Raw genomic sequence first — 19,341 nt, forward strand, 5'->3', positions numbered from 1 at the left:
ATCGATGTGGCTCAGATGGCTGCCTTGGTCGTGGCTTGAGGGAGGAATGGTTTAAAATTGGTTTTGTGCCATCTCGGGTAGCAGCTTGGAGAGGGACACCTTGGCAATGTGTGGCAGCCCTTGTTTTAGGTTGAGATGATGTCCTACGTGCATGAGAATGGCCTATATACATGCGGATCTAAATCTATGGTTTCACAGGTCAAGAGTCATGCACATTGCACACGGGTTGTGCCTATTTTGTGGGTTTTGGGTCTTAGCTTAGCTTAGTTATTCAACAAACTTAACGATTTGATGTTTAATTCAAAAATGAGCCCAGCTTGTCCAGTAAATTCTTTTGGACTTTTAAATAAATTTGTTAGCCAAATACCGATTAAATTGGCTACTTGGTTCATAAATATTAAATGTGCTTTAATCTAATTCTTGAGCCCAATAAAATCCTTAACCCATCGTAATAAATCTTGGACCCGGAGCATATTCAAAACCATCTACTAAACCTTAATGGCCTTAAAATAATCTTTTTGTCTATGGGCCTAATTAAAATCTCCTAACCAACGTAAAAAATAAATAGCTCATAGGCTTGTCAAATAAGACCCATTAAATCTAATTTAGTCATAATAAAATTATCCATATCTCATTTCTTATAATATTGGATCATGGTGTTCTTGTTACGACCCGGTTCAATATTTCTAATTAAGGTTGGAATATGGGTAATTTTGTTGAGCCTAAATTAAGTTTAATAGGTCATATTGGATAAGTTCACAAATCATTTTTGATTGAGTTTATCAAGATATTTTAGTTAGGCTCATAGGCCCAAAATATATTTTCAGGCCCGTTAAGGTTTAGTTCATGATTTTGGGATGGTATTTATGGGCCAAAATGCTTAGAAGCCCAATTTCGGTTTATTAGATAATTTTGAAAAGGTCACGAGCCCAAGATTTGTTGTGGTGGATTATAGAATGTTATGGGGCCCAATAATTAGATTCAAACCCTTTTAGTTTTTATGGGCCAAGTAGACCCTATTTAATTGGTGATAGGCACAAGAACTATTTTAAAGTCTACAAATATTTATTGGATGACTTGGGCTTGCTTTGGTCTCAAACCCAGCCCATTAAAATTTATTACTCGACTTGGCCAACCCATTTGTTGAGCCCATACAAAACCCAACAGAAAAATCGATGAGACCCAAGGCTCGGTTTGTTTGTAAACTCCAAGCTCATGAGCATCTTCATCTTCAAGCACAATAGGGTTCACGACAATATAACTTTTTCAAATTTCAAAATATTGATAATATTAAAAACTTATACTATAACAATATTTTAATTTTATAATATTTTAATTTATTCTTCTCTCTTGATTCTCAAAACCAAATAAATCATTTTAATTCAAACAATTTCATTACTACTCACAAACAACTTCATTATTATTATTTTTATTCAAAAATCATTCCACTATTATTCATAGAATTCCTATTTCATCTCACTTCTCAAACACGTACTAAGGGGTGTTTGGATATTGAGTTGAGTTGACTTGAGATGAGATGAAAGTTAAATAAAATTTTGTTAGAAAATAATTTTTTAGTATTATTTTTGTTTTGAGATTTGAAAAAGTTGAATTGTTTATTATATTTTGTTTAAAAGTTTAGAAAAGTTGTAATGATTAGATGAGATTAGATGAAATGAGATTAACTCATTATCTAAAAGAGATGAGATGAGATGAATTGTTTATAATATTACAGCTCAAACCTTTGCATTTGTTTTCAACAAAGGAGCACCAAAGCTTTAGTTCCATGTTGATTAATCCCGTCTCTATTAGCTTCATTGGAAAGATTTCCACACAAAGAGACAAATTCAACATGCATATATATGAGGAGATAAATCATGTAAAATGAGAAAAATAAGATAGCACAAAATGGATAACTATAGTTATGGGCGTTTAGACACAAAGATGAAACATGAAATTCTCTAAATAGCTCATAATATAATTTTCAAACATCTTGTGAGGTTTGGGAATGAAATTATGAGAAATTTAAAGAATTTCATGTTTCATCTTTGTTTCCGGTTTGTTTGGGAAGTGTAATGAGATGAAAATTCTATAAATAAAAGTCAAATGGCTTGTGAATAATAACAAAGTGATTTGAGTGAAGATGTTCTATTGAGTTTTGGAAAATGAGAAAAAAAAATCTGAATAAAAATATTATAAAGTTAAAATATTATTAGAATATAATTTTTTAATATTATTCTTGTCTTGAAAAATTTAAAATTTTGTATTATTATTATTATTATTTCGGTTTTATTTTGAAGTTTGGGGAATTATTGTAAATGTTAGGTAATGATTAGATGAAAAAGTTGAAAATTCAAAATTGAAATGTATTGGTGTTTTTTATGTTTAAGGAAGTGAGTAGTTGTGAAATTTTGAGATGAGAGGATATCATTTGTGTTCCCAAACAAGCCTGAAACAAAAATCATCTCATTTAATTTCAAAATTTCATTACTATTCACTCCCAACACAAATATTTTTCAATCTCAAATTTTTAACTTTTTTATTTAATAATTACCTATTCATTAAAATTTTACCAAACTCCCAAATAAAACACAAAAAATAATACAAAATCTTCATATTTCAAAACAAAAGTAATATTAAAAAAATCATATTCTAACAATATTTTAATTTTATAATATTTTTATTCAACTTCTTCTCTCTCATTTCTTAAAACTCAATAAAACATCTTAACTCAAATAATTTCACTACTATTCACAGACCATTTAACTATTATTTACAAAATTCTCATGTCATCTTATTTTCCTAACAAACTTGTTATAGCTCAAACCCCTGCATTTGCATTCAACAAAGGAGCATCAAGGCTCTAGTTCCATGTTGAATAGTTCCGTCCCTGTTAGCTTCACTAAAGAGATTGCCACACAACGAGACAAATTTAATACGCATATGGGCAGATAAATCATGTAAAATGAGAAAAATAAGATTGCCCAAAAGGGCCGGATAACTATCCTCATTTTTAAGAATAAGTGGACGTTTGGACACAAGGACGAACCATAAAATTCAAACTTTTCATAATTTCATTTACAAATATCAATTAGTGCTTATTTGGAATAGAAAATATCTCATCTACTGTCAAAATCTGATCACTACTATTCATTCCCCAAACATCATTCAAACAAAAATGCTATTTATAATTTCAAATATTTAATTTTTCCATTTAATTATTACCTAATTATAAAAAATTTCTCAAACTTCCAAACAAAAAACAATTCAAATTTCTAAAATTACAAAATAAAAAATAATATTTTTATTCAACATTTTCTCTCTCATTTTACAAAACTCAATAGAACATCTTAATTCAAATCATTTCACCGCTATTCACAAACTATTTCATTATTATTTAGAGAATTCTCATATTTTCTTACTTCCCAAACATACAGCTCAAACCCTTGTATTTGCATTCAACAAAAGAGCATCAAACCTCTAGTTCCATGTTGATTAATTAATCCCGTCTCTAATAGCTTCGTTGAAAAGATTGCGACACAAAGAGACAAATTTAACATGCATATTAGCAGCTAAATTAAGTAAAATGAGAAAAATAAGATTGCACAATAGAGTTAACTATCATCATTTTTAAGAATGGAAAAAGCTATTCGTAAACTGGTATAGAGCACATATAATAAAATATTTACATGTCATAATTAATTGATTTGAAAGATAAATTTTAAAATATGAATCTTACAAATTAAATTTTATTATTTAATCGATGCGTACATGGTATGTTCTACACACAACTTGAGAATAGAATAACTCAAGAGTAAGTTAACATTATGGACGATATTTTTCAAAAGGGTAATACGTAAAATGCCGGCCCTTATACATGTTTCAAATTCTAAAGAAAATGAATGGTTTGAAAGGGTCAATTATAGGTTTATGAAGGATAAAGTTTGTATGAATGAAGCCGGACGACTTATTAATTGATTTTTCTATATGTTTGTACCCTTTTGAGTCCTTATAAATGAGAAGAATAAAAAGTACGTCGCTATCCTACAATTATTTCAGTGATCTATGGCCACTCGATCGGTAGATCACTTGTTAGCGTCAGCTTCATGTTCTGAGATCCATGATTGTTAAAGAAGATAAGAAGGCTACTTGTGTATATTAAATTATGATAATTAGATTTTCCATTATATCACCCCCAAAAAACTCATGAACAGTACGAACATATGGTAATAAAAGCATTATAAGTTCATCAAAAATATCCTCCAAGCCGCCTCTTGCAAAATATTGTCCGCAAGAATGGATTTTCTTTCCCTTCTCTCCCCTTGCCTAAATTCTGTCGTAGTTGGAGCACTTGCCATAGCTCTGTTGTTCTTCCATCTTTTAAGGAGGTCTAAAGATCATGGCTTGCTCAAAACCCCACCAAGTCCAACGGGTGCATGGCCTATAGTGGGTCATCTGCCTCTATTGGGAGGAAGCGAACTTCCCCACAAAACTTTGGGAGTCATGGCAGACAAATACGGTCCGGCTTTGACTATCCAGATAGGGTTGCACCCAGCCTTGGTGTTGAGCAATTGGGAGGTGGCTAAGGAGTGCTTCACAACCAACGATGTCGCCGTTTCCTCTCGACCCAAACTTGTTGCTTCAAAGCACATGGGCTATAACTATGCTATGTTCGGCCTCGCAGACTATGGTTCCTATTGGCGTGAATTGCGTAAAATAGTCACCGTAGAGTTACTCTCAAATCGTCGGCTTGAACTTCTTTCTCACGTTCGAGTCTCCGAAGTTGAGACCTCCTTAGAACAGCTATACAAACTTTGGACCAAGCACAGGGACAACTCAGGCCAGATTATGGTGGAACTGAAGCAGTGGATTGGGGACATGAATCTTAACTTGATTGTTAGGATGGTTGCTGGAAAGCGGTACGACTTTTCTACTAGTACAGGGGATCATAACAAAGAAAAGGTGCGTAGGTGGCAAAAAGCATGGAGGGAGTTTTTTCGTTTGCTCGGGTTGTTCGCGGTGTCGGATGCCATTCCTTGCCTTGCGTGGTTGGATTTGGGTGGACACGAGAAGGCCATGAAGAGAATTGCCAAAGAATTGGACAGTATCATTGGGGAATGGCTGGAAGATCATAAGCGTAAGAGGGCTTTAGGTGAGGGTAAAGGGGAGCAAGATTTCATGGACGTATTGCTTTCTATCCTCAATGGTGCCGACCAGCTTGCAGGCAATGATGCGGATACAATCATCAAAGCCACATGTTCGGTAGGCATTCGCTTTTCTCTCACGCCCGGTTCTGGAGGGACAAGAAAGTTAACTGTTACTTAATATCAACTTTAATATCACAACTATAACCTAACATCCGGGCAAGCACCATACCTGCTTTGTAAATATTTTGGGTTACACCTATTAAAAATCCAATTGAATTTTTGAGTACTAATTTTTTTTATAGATTACGGGCCCAAATTATTTTCACGATCCAACCTATAATTTATTTTTTTAAAAAATATTTGTTATCTATTTCAAACGGACTCTAGAGTCCGTTTGCCATTAAAACTCTAGAACCCATGTTTATATATATATATGTGTGTGTATTATGTAGATATATATATATATATATATATATGTATTATGCAGCCCGTATTTGTGGGGATCTATTCTTTTTTTCACACTTGGCAATAGAGTCAGGTTTGAGATTTGCAGACTTTATGAATTATATATAATTGAGCTATGGGAGAGGATATTCAGTATTAGGAGCTAATTAACTCTTCGGACTTCCAGAATCGGAGCGATACAAAAACTCAATTTCTCAACTATAGTTTTCAAACGTTTTGATGACTGAGACTAACAATTCACTTCTAGAACTGAAAATCCCACAGCCCATTATCCGATTGATAGAGAATATAATAAAACAGAAAAGGATTGAGATGGAGAAAAAGAATGAGGGAGAGAGAACTTGAAACCTATATTTTTTCCTTTTCGATTGTTACAACGCATAAATCCATATTTATAGCTAAATTATATTGAGATATGGCAAGATAAATATCTTGAATATTATGAAGACCAAATCAAGATAATGTAAATTAAGGTTTATTGGGCTTGAATGTAAGGGAAAAAATATATCACTTAAGTTTGCAGAAAAATAATTGCTGTATTTTATTTTCCTCAATTTTTGCTTCACAAGGTTTGAACTTGCATGGGTTCCTGCAGAACCTGATCATGTATATAACAATCTCTTGATTTCTGTTTTGTGTGCGCAAGAATTTATTATAATAAAATAGAAAAATAAAACATGGGTTTCAGAACTAAAACAACAAAGATCATTTGTTCAGCTATGATTGGTTTTAAGAAGAATGATTGTGTTGTTGCAATTCCACCTTCAAGGTAATGAGTTATGAATTTTCAACAAAATTGCACCTTGCAGAATCTGATCGCTGGGGGCAGTGACACCAACACAGTTACCCTAACTTGGGCAATATCGCTCTTGCTAAACAACCGGCATGTGCTGAAAAAGGCCCAAGATGAGCTTGACATCCTAGTGGGAAAGGAAAGAGTTGTTGAGGACTCAGATATCAGTAAATTGGTCTATCTCCAAGCCATCGTCAAAGAGACATTACGTTTATATCCAGCAGCTCCATTAGGAGCGCCGAGAGAATTCAATGAGGACTGCATCATAGGCGGATACCATGTCCCGAAAGGCACCCGACTCATTACCAACATTTGGAAAATTCAAACGGATTCACAGATATGGTCAGACCCTTTGGAGTTCAAGCCGGAAAGATTTTTATCAACCCACAAGGATTTTGATGTCAGGGGTAAAAAATTTGAGTTGATCCCATTCGGAAGTGGTCGAAGAGTGTGCCCCGGAGCAACTTTCGCCCTTCAAGTGGTGCACTTGACACTAGCTAGAATTTTTCAAATGTTTGAGATCTCAACTCCCTTGAATGCACAGGTTGATATGACAGAGAGCTTTGGACTGACAAACATGAAAGCCACTCCACTCGAGGTTCTCATCAAGCCTCGCCTACCTTCCAAGCTTTATGCATTGAAGACCATCAAATAGAATTCATGCATGCTTGCAGTGTGGGTCTCAGAATTGTGGTTTGATCAAGATTTCCACAACTTTGCTTAATTTAGTTTTCCAATAAATTAAGTGCCGCTTTGCACCATGCAGGTAAAAGTCGGTACGTAATTATTGTAATAGATTGGCAATAATTACAATATGCCTACATGATTGAACAATATTGGAAACGGGTATGAAAAGCCATACACCTTGTAAGTGGGGTTTTCCTCCCCATAGCCCCAGAAGCAAACCCACGAAGAACCACTAGGGAGACTAGTCCAAGGGTCCAATCGAGACCTACGACCTTATGCTAAAGGGAGTCAATGGGCTCTTAGGAGGGTTTTCGGCCCACGGGCATAACCCACCCACTATTCAACTCCCTAGAGGGGAAAGTGGACGGTCAGGCAGAGGGGGTTCGCTGCCCTGACACCACCCTGATTATAGGCTACCCTCTAGGCGTAATGCCGCATTAATGGCACCACTCCCCGAACACCACACTGCATTAATAACGCCGCTCTAGAAGCCACACCTCATTAAAAGCTACTGAAAAACATACAATGGAAAGGGCATGGGATCCTCAAAGTCAAGGACGGGGTGTTCCATTCGAAAAATCTAGAATAAAAACTGATCTCCAGGTATGAAAAACTCTCTTTAATTCCTTTAAACTTATGCACAAACTATTAAGGAGATATATAGACTTTAGCATCGGAGACTCCCCTGCCACCACCAAGACCCACATTCTCCGTATTTGCTTAAACTGTGTAGATGACAACCCGAAAATCCGAGTTTCTCGCACCTGGCCTAAAGGCGTGCAAAATATGACGTTAACAGTGGCACCGTCTATGGGATCTCTTTAGACTGCATGTGTCCTTCATACGCTTGCGACAACCCATTCTCGGGACATGAAGAAACAACATCAAGAAACATGGAAGCGAGGCTCGCAGTAATGGAATAACTGGTGGGAACACTGACTACCGAGGTGGAGACCCTTCGGAAGGAAAACAAGACACTTAAAATGGCCACCAACGAGCCAAAAAATGAAGCAGAACCAAGCACGTGGGACCTAGGAACGTAGGAGAAGGAGACAATGAACAAGAAGAAAGAAAAAACATGTAGGATGAGCTACGTAACCTTGAAGGGAAGTACAAGGAGAGGATGAAAAAGAAGGGCACGCCGTCGCTGGAAGAAAATGTTTAGCTGGCTGGGTCGTCAAGGGCGGGGTTTATCCGAGAGTGCACTTGGGATGAGCTTTTTCCCTATCAAAGTGCCACGCTTCAAAACCACCAGATCCAGGGGGAGCTCTTGCACTTTCACTGGCCTCAAATCACTTTGGGGATTCAAGAGCACATGATACCTCATTCTTTCTAAACCTTCCAAGTAGCCATTGTTCCAGGCATCATCGCGGACCAAGCGGACATGCGACAACTCCCCATGGTCTCAACAATGTCGAGGAAGGGTGGTCCCATCAATGTCGAGGTGAGAGTGCAAGTCCAAGATGTTGGCCTCATGGGTGGCTATCACACGATTGGCCTCGGTTTTCTGAAACTCCAGGGCCTTAATTCTCTTATCTTTGGCCCTGAAGGAATCCCTATTTCCTTGTAGAGACTTGGAGTCGAACCACCCTTCCAGCCATTTATATGACTGGGAGTCGGAGTCGTGCTGGTTGAGCAACTTCAAGTTGTCAGGCTCGTAGCCGCTCCAGATCCTCCTACTTGTGGTCGAGCAACTCCTGAAGGTTTAGCCTCGCCTCCCCGGATACCACCATTTCAAGGCGGTGTGAGCCGGCCTCCTCTCAGGATCTCGCCAAGTCAGATTTGAGTTGGGCCCTGTGCCGACGAAGCCAGAGTGTCCTCCTCTACCTCTGTTGCCGACTGAACTGCACCTTGACAAGGGTCTCCTCCAACTCCTTCATCCGCTGCCTCTCCTCCTTAGCATAGCGCAAGGTCAATCGAGCTAAAGATTAGAGTGCTCAGTTCTCGCCTTCTAAGGCCTTTCAATCGTCCACAATGAACACCGCCAACTGCCATACACCCTGTCATAGAAATTTCGATTTAGCAACGAGGGGAAAAGTCACAAAGAAAGCTTAAAGGGGATATGACAAGTCGGTAGCGGACCTTGGAGAAGAACTCCCTGAGCCTCCTAGCCATATCTTGGACTCGGAAGGATGGTCCCCGCCTAACGCCAGCCTCGGAGGAGTGTTCCACCTCTCTTCAGAAGGGGCCTCAGGCACCACGTCGTCCCCTAACGACATGATCAAGAGCCTCTCCAGCCCCCTTACGCCCGCGGAGGCTATAGGGAACTCACCAGTTGGCACATTGTGGTAAACCCAGGGAGGGCTCCTACGGTCTCCCCCACCGCTATTGTCCCCATCTCGGCACCAGCGCCCGTCAATGCCAAGGCCAGGATGCTGTCAATGAAGGGCAGATAGGCACTATTGTCCGCCGGTGTGGCAAACACCTAACCACCCTCGCCAACTTCAACCTCAGCCCTAACTTCACCCGAAACTAGGGCTAGGGTGGCGTAAGTGAAGGGCAGCGGAGCCCCGAAGTTAACTTCAGCAACCGAAGCTTCTCTGACCTTCACTAACTATAACGCCCCGATTCCGGAGGTTCGGAGAGTTAACTCTTAATATCTAAAATCAACTTAAATAACACAACTAAATATCCAAAAAATCTGAAACAATGCTAATTCATTTAATCAATCCAAATATCTAAGTTCCTCCATGGGGACAATAAAGAGAATCTCAATAATATAACTTAAAAATTCTCCAAAACTCGAAATTATCCTTAACTCATCAAATCAAAATACCCAAAAAATAAAATCAGTTTACTAACTACGACTCTCAAATAAGCACTTGTACCCTCAGGTACTTATTCCACTTCGATCATCACGACTTGCTAAAACTTCCTACTTTTGTTCTGCAGCTGAACCATCAAAATTATCTGAAAAATATATGGAGATAAGGGGTGAGTTATCAACAACTCAGTAAGCAGAGGACATATACTAGTGTGTAAACATGAGCATTTACAGAAATCAGAATGCAGAACAAAACATTTTCATTTTCAGAGTGCGGAAGCAAAACATGTTAACAAAATATTAGAGCGAAGATCTAGAAATAATTTCATTCAAAAATCTCATTTTGGCATAGTATAAATGATCATCATAATCAGAACATCATATTAGAACATAAGCCATGTATAACCCCCGTGGTAGGGTTGTGCAATCTGCGGATAACCAAGCAGAACATAAATCACTCTGTCACCAAGGTGTGCACTCAAAACAGAAACCACTACTATAACCCGTGGCAGGACCGTATCTACTATTATAACCCGTGGTTGGGCCGTATCCACTATTGTAACTCGTGGTTGGGCCGTATCCACTATTGTAACCTGTGGTTAGGCCGTATCCACTATTATTACCCATGGTTGGGCCGTATCCACTATTATAACCCGTGGCAGGGCCGTGCTAAACAGAACGGAAACAGAATCAAATTCAGAATCAAAGAGTCATGCCAAATGTTTTTAGAGATCACATCTTATCCAAACAGAGTACTAAACAAAATCATATTATCTTCGTAATCAAAACAGATCCAAAGCATATTTACAATATTTATGCACAAATTTCATATTCACTCTCTTTTCAAAGTTCAGAAACAGAAAGTCAAAAATAAGCTCATGTCTACACCAGTCATGGCAGAAAGTAATTTCTTCTTAAAAAGAATCTCATTAGTGATGCAGAACAAATAACTGAGGTAGTTCAAATTTCTTTTCATAAACAAAAATGTATATTTTCCAAAAAAATAACCCCAGCTCATTTTATTTTAAATGCAAAGTCTAGCATATGAACCCCGCTTACCTGGACTTCTTAGCTTTTTTCAAAATTTTCCCAAAATGCCGAACAATTATTAATTGTCACCTATAAAAGTCACGTAATTTACATAAATTTTCAATCAACCACGTATTTCGATATTTAAACTTAAAATGCTAAAAGAACCTATTTTTAAAATCTCAAAACCTAAAATTCTCATTATTCCTAAAATACTAACATCGCTTTCTAAACTCATCAATATCCAACATAATAACTCCGACTAAAACATTAAATTCTAACTTATTTACGAATGAGATCTTAGTAAAATTTATAAAACTAAAATAACATAACTATATCGAAGTCATTATAAGTAGATAATCATAGTTTTGTTTAAATCAAAAAATATTCTTTTAAAAGGATTCAAAATAAGATTTTGCACTTACCGATCACTTCAAAAAAATTCATCAGTATTTACAAGATAAATATTCCATTAAAATATCAGTCTCTTACAAAAACCAACTTATCAAAATCATTTCAGTAAACATGGAAAATTTTAAAGTTTACAAATACTTATTAAAGGTTTAAAACACAATAATGAAACTTGTAATTCAAAGGTAATAATGCAAATTTATTCTTTGAAAAATGACGTAGCCTCGCGGAAAGACAGGTCCTAACAAAAAACACTTGCTCATGAAATAAATGGCTAAAAGGTAAAACTGTAATTGTATCTCAAGATATTTGCTAAAGCTACGGAAGTTTATGGAAACTAACCACTTACACTTGGCAGCGTCGTTGTGCTTGGAGTGTAACGGCGGACTTTCCTTGAGGGAAGGTGTGCGGCGATGGGTGTGGTGGAAGGTGGTGAACTCGGCGGAGCACTGAGAGAGAGAGAGAGAGAGAGAGAGAGAGAGAGAGAACAACACGGTGAGAGAGATAACGGAGAGAGAGAGAGAGAGAGCGAGGGCAGCGCTATGTGTTTGCGGTTGCTGGACCAGGTTGTTTCTGGTGGAGTCTTGCGGTGATGAAGATCATGCAAGGGTTGATCAGGGGGTTGAGAACGTGGAGGCTAGGCTTTTAGGGAGGCGATGGCGTGGAGGATAGGGGGTTGGCCGTGGTGCAACTACTCTGTTACAGGGAGTAAAAACGGGGGAATTTCGTGGTTTGCAACGGAGGCTACGGGAGGCGTTGGGCGGCGGCTTCGTGTGGCTGGGCACGGTGGCTTATGGTTTCACAAGGGGCTAGGCCAAGGCTAGAGGCTTCCGTCGTGCAGGGGAAAACTCGCACGAGGGTGGTTTCCGTTCGGTTGAGCACATACGGGCGTGGGCTTTTGTGATTGTGAGGTCGTGTAACTAGGCTACAAACGAGGTCTAACACCGTGGGTGTGGAGCTGTAGAGACAGCGACGGTACTGCATGGAGGTTATGGAGGGTGGCAGCTTGTGGTGGATGATGCTTTGTGGATGGAGCTGCTTCTGTGCGTGCGTGGGTGGAGATTGCTGTGGGAGTTTTAGCAGTAGCTATAGGCTTGGTAAACTAACATGCAGGTACGTATAAATATATATTGGCGATGGAAAAACCCTAGGGAAATGAGGGAGACGTGTATGGGAGTGAAAGCTGAAGAATAGAGTCGTGAGTATGTGCAAGTCGTGGACGAAAGGAACACTACGGTGAAAAAGAAATATAGACATAAAGAAAGAAAAAAAAACATGCGGGGAAAAAAGAATAAAAATAATAAAAAAATTATCGTGTGAAGAAAATAAAACAAAATAAAATGAACAAAATAAATAAATAATCAAAATTTGAGTTTGGTTGGATCTGGGTGTTACACTAACCCTGCCGCAACCTCAACCTCGAGCGTGTCCGCCAGAACCCCTTCAGCCCACGACACGGTCCTTGTTATCTCCCTCCTGGACACCATGTCATCGCCCCCTTGCCGTCCAAGCTAGGTTCAATCTGGACAACCTTGACCTTAGGAGAATAAGCGATGGGAGAATTCGGAATTGAAACTCGATCAAGGAGATCTTCACCCCTGACGAGGCGCTCTTCATACAAAGGTGAGGGAATCCTCTCGAGATCAATGTCAAGAGATGGAGGCACAAACTGATATTCCCGAATAGGGAGGTCCAAAAGGACCCCATAAAATTGCATGGAGAGCAACTCTTCCCTAGGTGAAAGCTCCACGACCCCCGTGTTGCTCAACAGGGTAGGGGAAGAAGCCTTCAGGATGGCAGGGAAAACCTCCCCGCATTGCGTAAGGGTAGCTGTTGACGGATTAGCCTGAATTGGTTAGGAAGGATTAGGGTCACCCGCCCCACATGAAGGAGAAGGAGAAGGAGAAGGTGTGGCGTGTGAAGATGGCACGGTCACCACCACTTTCTTCGGCGACCTCGATTTTGGCCATTGGCTGAGCACCACAACTAGGGATTGACCTGAAGGAGGTGTGGGCATCACGTCAGAGTCAACTGCAGCGAGGGACTCCCTCCTCGGTCCCCTTTCCCTCTACCGGTAGACTATGGGAATGCCTATAGACCGGGGGCACGTTTGCCTATATTGGTACTATTCGATCAGCAAAGCGCATGTTGGCCAAGAGAGGCAAATATTGCCTTAGACTGCCCTCATCCAACAGGGCTTCTGCAAAAAAACGTCTTCTAGATGTTCCTTCACCCAAGCACGAACAAACTCAATTCGGCTCACTTCCTCCAGAGTCGTCGAAGGCCTAGAACTATTTTCGTTGCCACGACTCCCTAGATGGCGCGAACGGGGTAGTCATGGCAGTTGGCTTGCCCGACTGGGAACTCCCATCCTCTACCAAATAAGAAGAAAAAGTGTGGCTTCCACCCCTTCACTTTATTGTACTAAGGCTCCAAACGAGCCAACTCTTGAATAAATCTAAAATTGCAAGTATTGCCAGTCTGCTTCAGAAGGTTGTGGGTCAAGAGAAACTTGTGTGCGGTGAGGTTAGGGAACTAGGAACCCTCCTCCTCTAGTGCTCGCTACCAGATGATGTAGCATGATATCAAGATCCTCCACAAGTTTGGGTGGAGTTGGGCAAGTGATAGGTGCAAGTAGTCCATCACATCGCGAACTAGACAGCAGCAGGGCAACCTAAGGCCACTGGAAAACATGTGGGGTACACAGCCACCTTCAACGCATATCCCTCGGAGTCCCCGATACCGACACTTTATAAGTCGAGCTCAGCAACTCCAACTCACCAGGAGTCACTACCGAACACCAGGAGAACTTGTTAAACCTCTGTGACTCGGTACAGACCTCGGGAGGATTTAGGCACCCAAGGATATGTGGAGAACCTTGAGACTTGGCAAGCTTAGGATTTTTAGAGACAGGATACGAATGGTTCTTTGGAGTCATGCGGAAATAGGGCGAATGAAAACAGGGTGCACATAGAGGGAAACTTGAAGAAGGGGAGGAGTTGTGAAGAGTTCAGAGAAAGGAAGAGGAAGCAAAATGGTTCCCAAGGAAAAATGCAGGGGGTTTAAATAAACCCCATTGATGGTTGGAATCCCAAAATCGTGAGAACCCAAGCGCCCCACGGAGCCAATAAGATATGCACGAATCCCGCTACACGCGTTGAACTAGGCGAAGTTGAGAGTGGAAACCATCAATGCTAAGGGGATTGGGATAGCGCAATCAAGTGCGAAGTCCAACCATCTGAAAAACATGCCAATAAAGCCAGGAGGGAAACTGTCGCCTAACATCGATGAAATAACAAAGAGGCCACACAGACATGATTGAGAGCCCGAAAGCTGGCAAATAGGAGGGTCGAGAGGGTGACAACCCATTCTAAAGAAGGAGGCCTTAATGATGACAAAGGCGGGAAATTATGCGACATAAAAAGGAAGACAAAAAAGAATTCCTACAAGAATTGGTAGGGAAACTGTAATGGGGTTTCCCCTCCATAGGCCTTAGAAGTGAACCCACGAAGAACCACTAGGAAGGCTAGTCCGAGGGCCCAACTAAGCCCTACGGCCCTCCCCTAAAGCGAGTCAATGGGCCCTTAGCAGGGTATTCGGCCCACGGGCATCACCCGTCCATGAATCAACACCCTAGAGGGGAAAGTGGATAGTCGGGGCAGAGGGGACTTGCTGCCCTAACACCACCCCGATGACAGGCTACCCTTTAAAATCTGCACTAGCAAGAAGGAGGAAAATATGAAAACCCGTGGTTCCTGGGCAACAGGCATGGGAAAGCCTAACGAAGAACCCTTTTGGGTAAAAAAAGTCAGAGAGCCACAAAGCATTAATGGCGCCACTCCCAGACTCCATACAACATTAAAGATGCTGCTCCATAAGCCATGCCACATTAAAGGTTACTGACAAATGAACAAAGGAAAGGACATGGGATTCTCAAAGTCAGGGACGGGGTGTCCCATTTGAAAAACCTAGTATAAAAGCCAATCCTCAGGTATGAAGAATTATATCTGATTTCTTTAAAGTTATGCACAAACTAATAAGGAGATATACTGACTTTAGTATCAAAGACTCACCGGCCACCACCAAGACCCTCATTCTCCATATTTGCTTAAAGTGTGCAAGTGACAGTCCGAAGACCCGAGTTTTTAGAACCAAACACAAAAGCGCGCGAATCACGACGTTAACACACCTTATCTATGCTCCATGGCCTCCATTATGTTAGTCAATACATGATGAATGAATTTTTTGTCAGTTTGACACTCGATTTTATCTCAAGAAAATTGTTTTTTATATACACAATACAATGCTGAAAATTGTGCGTCGTATTCATCCACGAATTCCATATGTTTTATATATATGTGATGAGTGCTACCGACATGTACATGCATGGAGATTCATAATTTTTGCAATACTTATGGGATCCTGCAGAGTTTTCTACCCGAACTCAAAGATGATAGACATGTACACTCTGCAGATAACTGCAGATCACTAGTCAACTAGTACAAGTATGTGTTTGGTATGAGTAAATGATGTGGGAAACAGCTTTTCATCGTCAACTACTGATCCAACCGAGGAATTTTTTGTTTGCGCAGCCAATCTACAAGTTCATAAGCACACGCCTGCGCGCACGTAGACTTATATATAATATCTGATCTCTAGATCTAAATGTGAACATGCATGCATGCAAAAGAAGAATCTAGTTGAGAATAGTTTCTTGGTAAGTCTCAACTTATAATTGCATACAAAATTCCCGTTTTTAAAAAGTGAAACAATATTTACGGTCATAATTAGGTCTGTAAGTTCCGCATACTCTTTTTAAAAAGAAATGATTAAGTCTAAAATTCGCATGAAAAATTATTTTTTTAATATGAATTTCATTTTTTTTCAAAATCAGTTATACGTAAGACTTGCACACCCTAACTCTATATATTCCATTACTCTTTTATAAAATATCCCAAAAGATACTTTTATTCACAAATAATACTAAACCAGCTTTCCAGGTTTAACTTAATTTTATTTCCGAATTCATGCATGAAGTGTTTCTCATGATCGAGTCTGCTAGGATAAGAGTACTTGTTTCTTGTAGCATTTATAGGTATTAGAACCATACACTATAACAAATTTGAGATTTTGGGACGAAAAAAATTTTGTCTCTAAAAGTCATTTCTTGGGATGAAATTTAAATTTCATCCCAAAAAATCGATGAGTTTACAAAATCGTTCGAACGTTACAATAACCGTTTGAACAGAATTTTTTGTGATGAATTAAATCGTCTCAAAAATTTTTTCCCGTTCGAACATAAAAAAAAAAGTTCGAACAGTAAAATTTGGCAGAGAATTAATTTATTATGGTGAGGAAAGTTCACAAACGTTCGAACGATTATTTGTTGCGTTCGAACGGAAAATATTTAGTGGCAAATCCTGGCAGGAAAGTTTCTAAACCGTTCGAAAGGAATATATTTAGTTAGAATATATTCAAGCACCATATTTATACATTCGAATGTATAATATTAATCTCGGTACGAAACTCAAAATATAAAAAATATATATCATATATACAAATTCATTAATTAATTTTATGTAATTAATTTAAAAATATTTAATGATTTCTTTTATGTTAAATAAGATTTTTAGTTAAATAAATATTATCAACCATACACTACATAATATAAATCAATAATTACTCCAGAAAAGATTTTATATTTAATTTACAAATAAAGTAAATTATCAAAACACCATATATATTGTTCATAACTATAACAAAAGAAAATATAAATAAAAAATAGAAACTACTGTGATGCGAGTTCTCTACACACATCCTCAACTGCAGCTAATTATGTCTCTACTTGTGTCAGTCGAGTACTGAGCGTGGCCTGAGTTGCATTATTGGCATTAATCAATGTACGTAACTCATTAACCTCTGTACGTAACCCAGAGACGGCATCCATAATCTCTGTACGCAACTCAGACATGGCAGTATGTACTGCAGTATGCACTGCATCAATCACAGTTGATGTGTGTACGCCGAGCTCAGCACGCAATATGTCAGCTATCTCCTCACGAATAGATGTGTGTGATGCCTCAGCCTGTCGAGATGTCTCACCAACCGATACTCCAGTTTCTCCCGGCTGTGCATCTCTCTGAATCTCAACCCTATCAGGAACAGTCCCACGAAAATGAAATCTCGAGTGTCCCGTGCTCCGTGACAGGATGGTGCTGTTGATCGGTGCCATCGGAAATCGGGAACGCTCGGCAGGTTCGGACACGACCCCAGCATGTAGCAAAAATTGAGTGATGAGGATCCCAAATGGCAGTATATTTGTCGTAGTGAATTGTGCCTCTGATCGAATCCTATCAAATATATAACCAACGAGGTCGATCGGGATGCTACGAGCGACCCGTATCATAACTCTCGCTCGATCAATGCCGACCTCAATCTTGTGCTGCCGTGAGTCAATATTGTTGGCAATGATCAAATTCATTATCTTGAAGAAAGAAGATAAATCTGACTGCCTAATACTCTTCGTCCCATTGTACACTGGAGCATCTGGACCAACAATCAATTCTCTGGCCTCATGATCAGCATGTGTATCGATCTCATCTGTGTAATCTGGTCCCTCGTCCTGAGACATAGCTGCATCACCTGAAGGATCAGACTCTCAAGGCGGCAAGTTTGGATAGGCATCAAGAAGGCTAGGAAGACCCAGATATGCAGCGAGTCCGTCCGCTGAAAATATAACAGGAGCTCCTCGGACTAAGATCTTGTATGCCCCTCCATCGTCTGGGCTGGCAGCACCGAGCTCTTTATAGAACTCAGTAACGATCTCAATGAAGGAAACGAGCTCCATTCATTCTTCTCGCTGATCTAAGATTGATGTTCAACCACGATCATTGAATACTGATGGGAGTGAATGACCCTCCCATATAAGAGCTACAAAATCAGACAGTTTTACCTGTCGCTCAAGTAAAACAGTTCGCTCTCAAACTGTTTGGATGGAAGGTTCTCTTGATTTACCACATTTATGGCCCCGATAACACATTATTATGAACCTGAAATTTTAAAAATAAAATATATATTAAACATTAGTGATAAAATCTAATTACAACGAAAAGATTTATAAAATTATATACTTTAATAAATTAATTAATAGAACAATTCAATAAAATGATGAAAACAATTTAATAATCTAATATAAACAAAATGGTTCGAATTTAATATAAAACGTTCGAACGAATATAATATATGGTCGAACGGAAACTGAAAACCGTTCGAACTCTTAATATATGGTTCAAACGAAAAGGTTAAATTGTTCGAACGGAAACCTGATCAACTCGGCCATGGCTGAGTCAACTCAGTGGCCATGAAAACACCTAAAATAGCATCGATTTCGCGGTTCCTTCGACAAAATGCATAATACTCTTCATTTCTAATTTATGGTGTTTATGGTAGATTTATGGTGTTTTACAGTGACTATTGATGAAAAAATCTAATTTAAAAAAAAAACAAATAAAACCATAAAATTATAAAATAAACGGTAAAATGAGTTTGAAAATGGATACCTTCACTTGGGAGGAAGAGTGTTTGACGTAGATGCTGATTACGGCGGCAGACGGCGGCGATTGTAGTGCATTCAAATATTTTCTCGCTTTTTCAAACAGTGGGGACGGCAGCGTGAGAGAAATCTCTGCCCGTGATAACTTATATGTGCATAACCGTTCAAACGTTAAATATTAACGTTCGAACGGTAATATAAAACCTAATATTTTACGTTCGAACGGTAATATAAAACCGCTTGACCATTAATATTTCACGTTCGAACGTAATTTGTTTTAAGTTTGGTAAAAATTATATTAAATGTATATTATATTTATAATCCTATAAATTAATATAATATATACACTATTATAGTAGATTATATATATTGTAATATATATGTAATTTTATAATATATTATAATATGTATTATGATAGTAGAATAGTATTATATTCTTAATGAAGAAGTTTATTTCATATCTCTTTTCTTCAATTTTTATTTCCTCATGCAT

General features: G+C 38.9%; 1 protein-coding gene across 1 annotated transcript; it reads left to right on the top strand.

The window, feature by feature from the left end:
* Positions 1–4,182: 4,182 nt before the first annotated feature.
* Positions 4,183–7,220, top strand: LOC121243508 (cytochrome P450 CYP82D47-like). The gene is made up of 2 exons (XM_041141635.1): positions 4,183–5,262; positions 6,422–7,220. The coding sequence occupies exons 1-2, from the start codon at positions 4,297–4,299 to the stop codon at positions 7,058–7,060; spliced, it is 1,605 nt and encodes a 534-aa protein (XP_040997569.1). The 5' UTR covers positions 4,183–4,296; the 3' UTR covers positions 7,061–7,220.
* The last annotated feature ends 12,121 nt before the right edge of the window (positions 7,221–19,341 follow it).

Source organism: Juglans microcarpa x Juglans regia, chromosome 8D (genome assembly GCF_004785595.1).
Source record: "Juglans microcarpa x Juglans regia isolate MS1-56 chromosome 8D, Jm3101_v1.0, whole genome shotgun sequence".
Taxonomy (NCBI): Eukaryota; Viridiplantae; Streptophyta; class Magnoliopsida; order Fagales; family Juglandaceae; genus Juglans; species Juglans microcarpa x Juglans regia.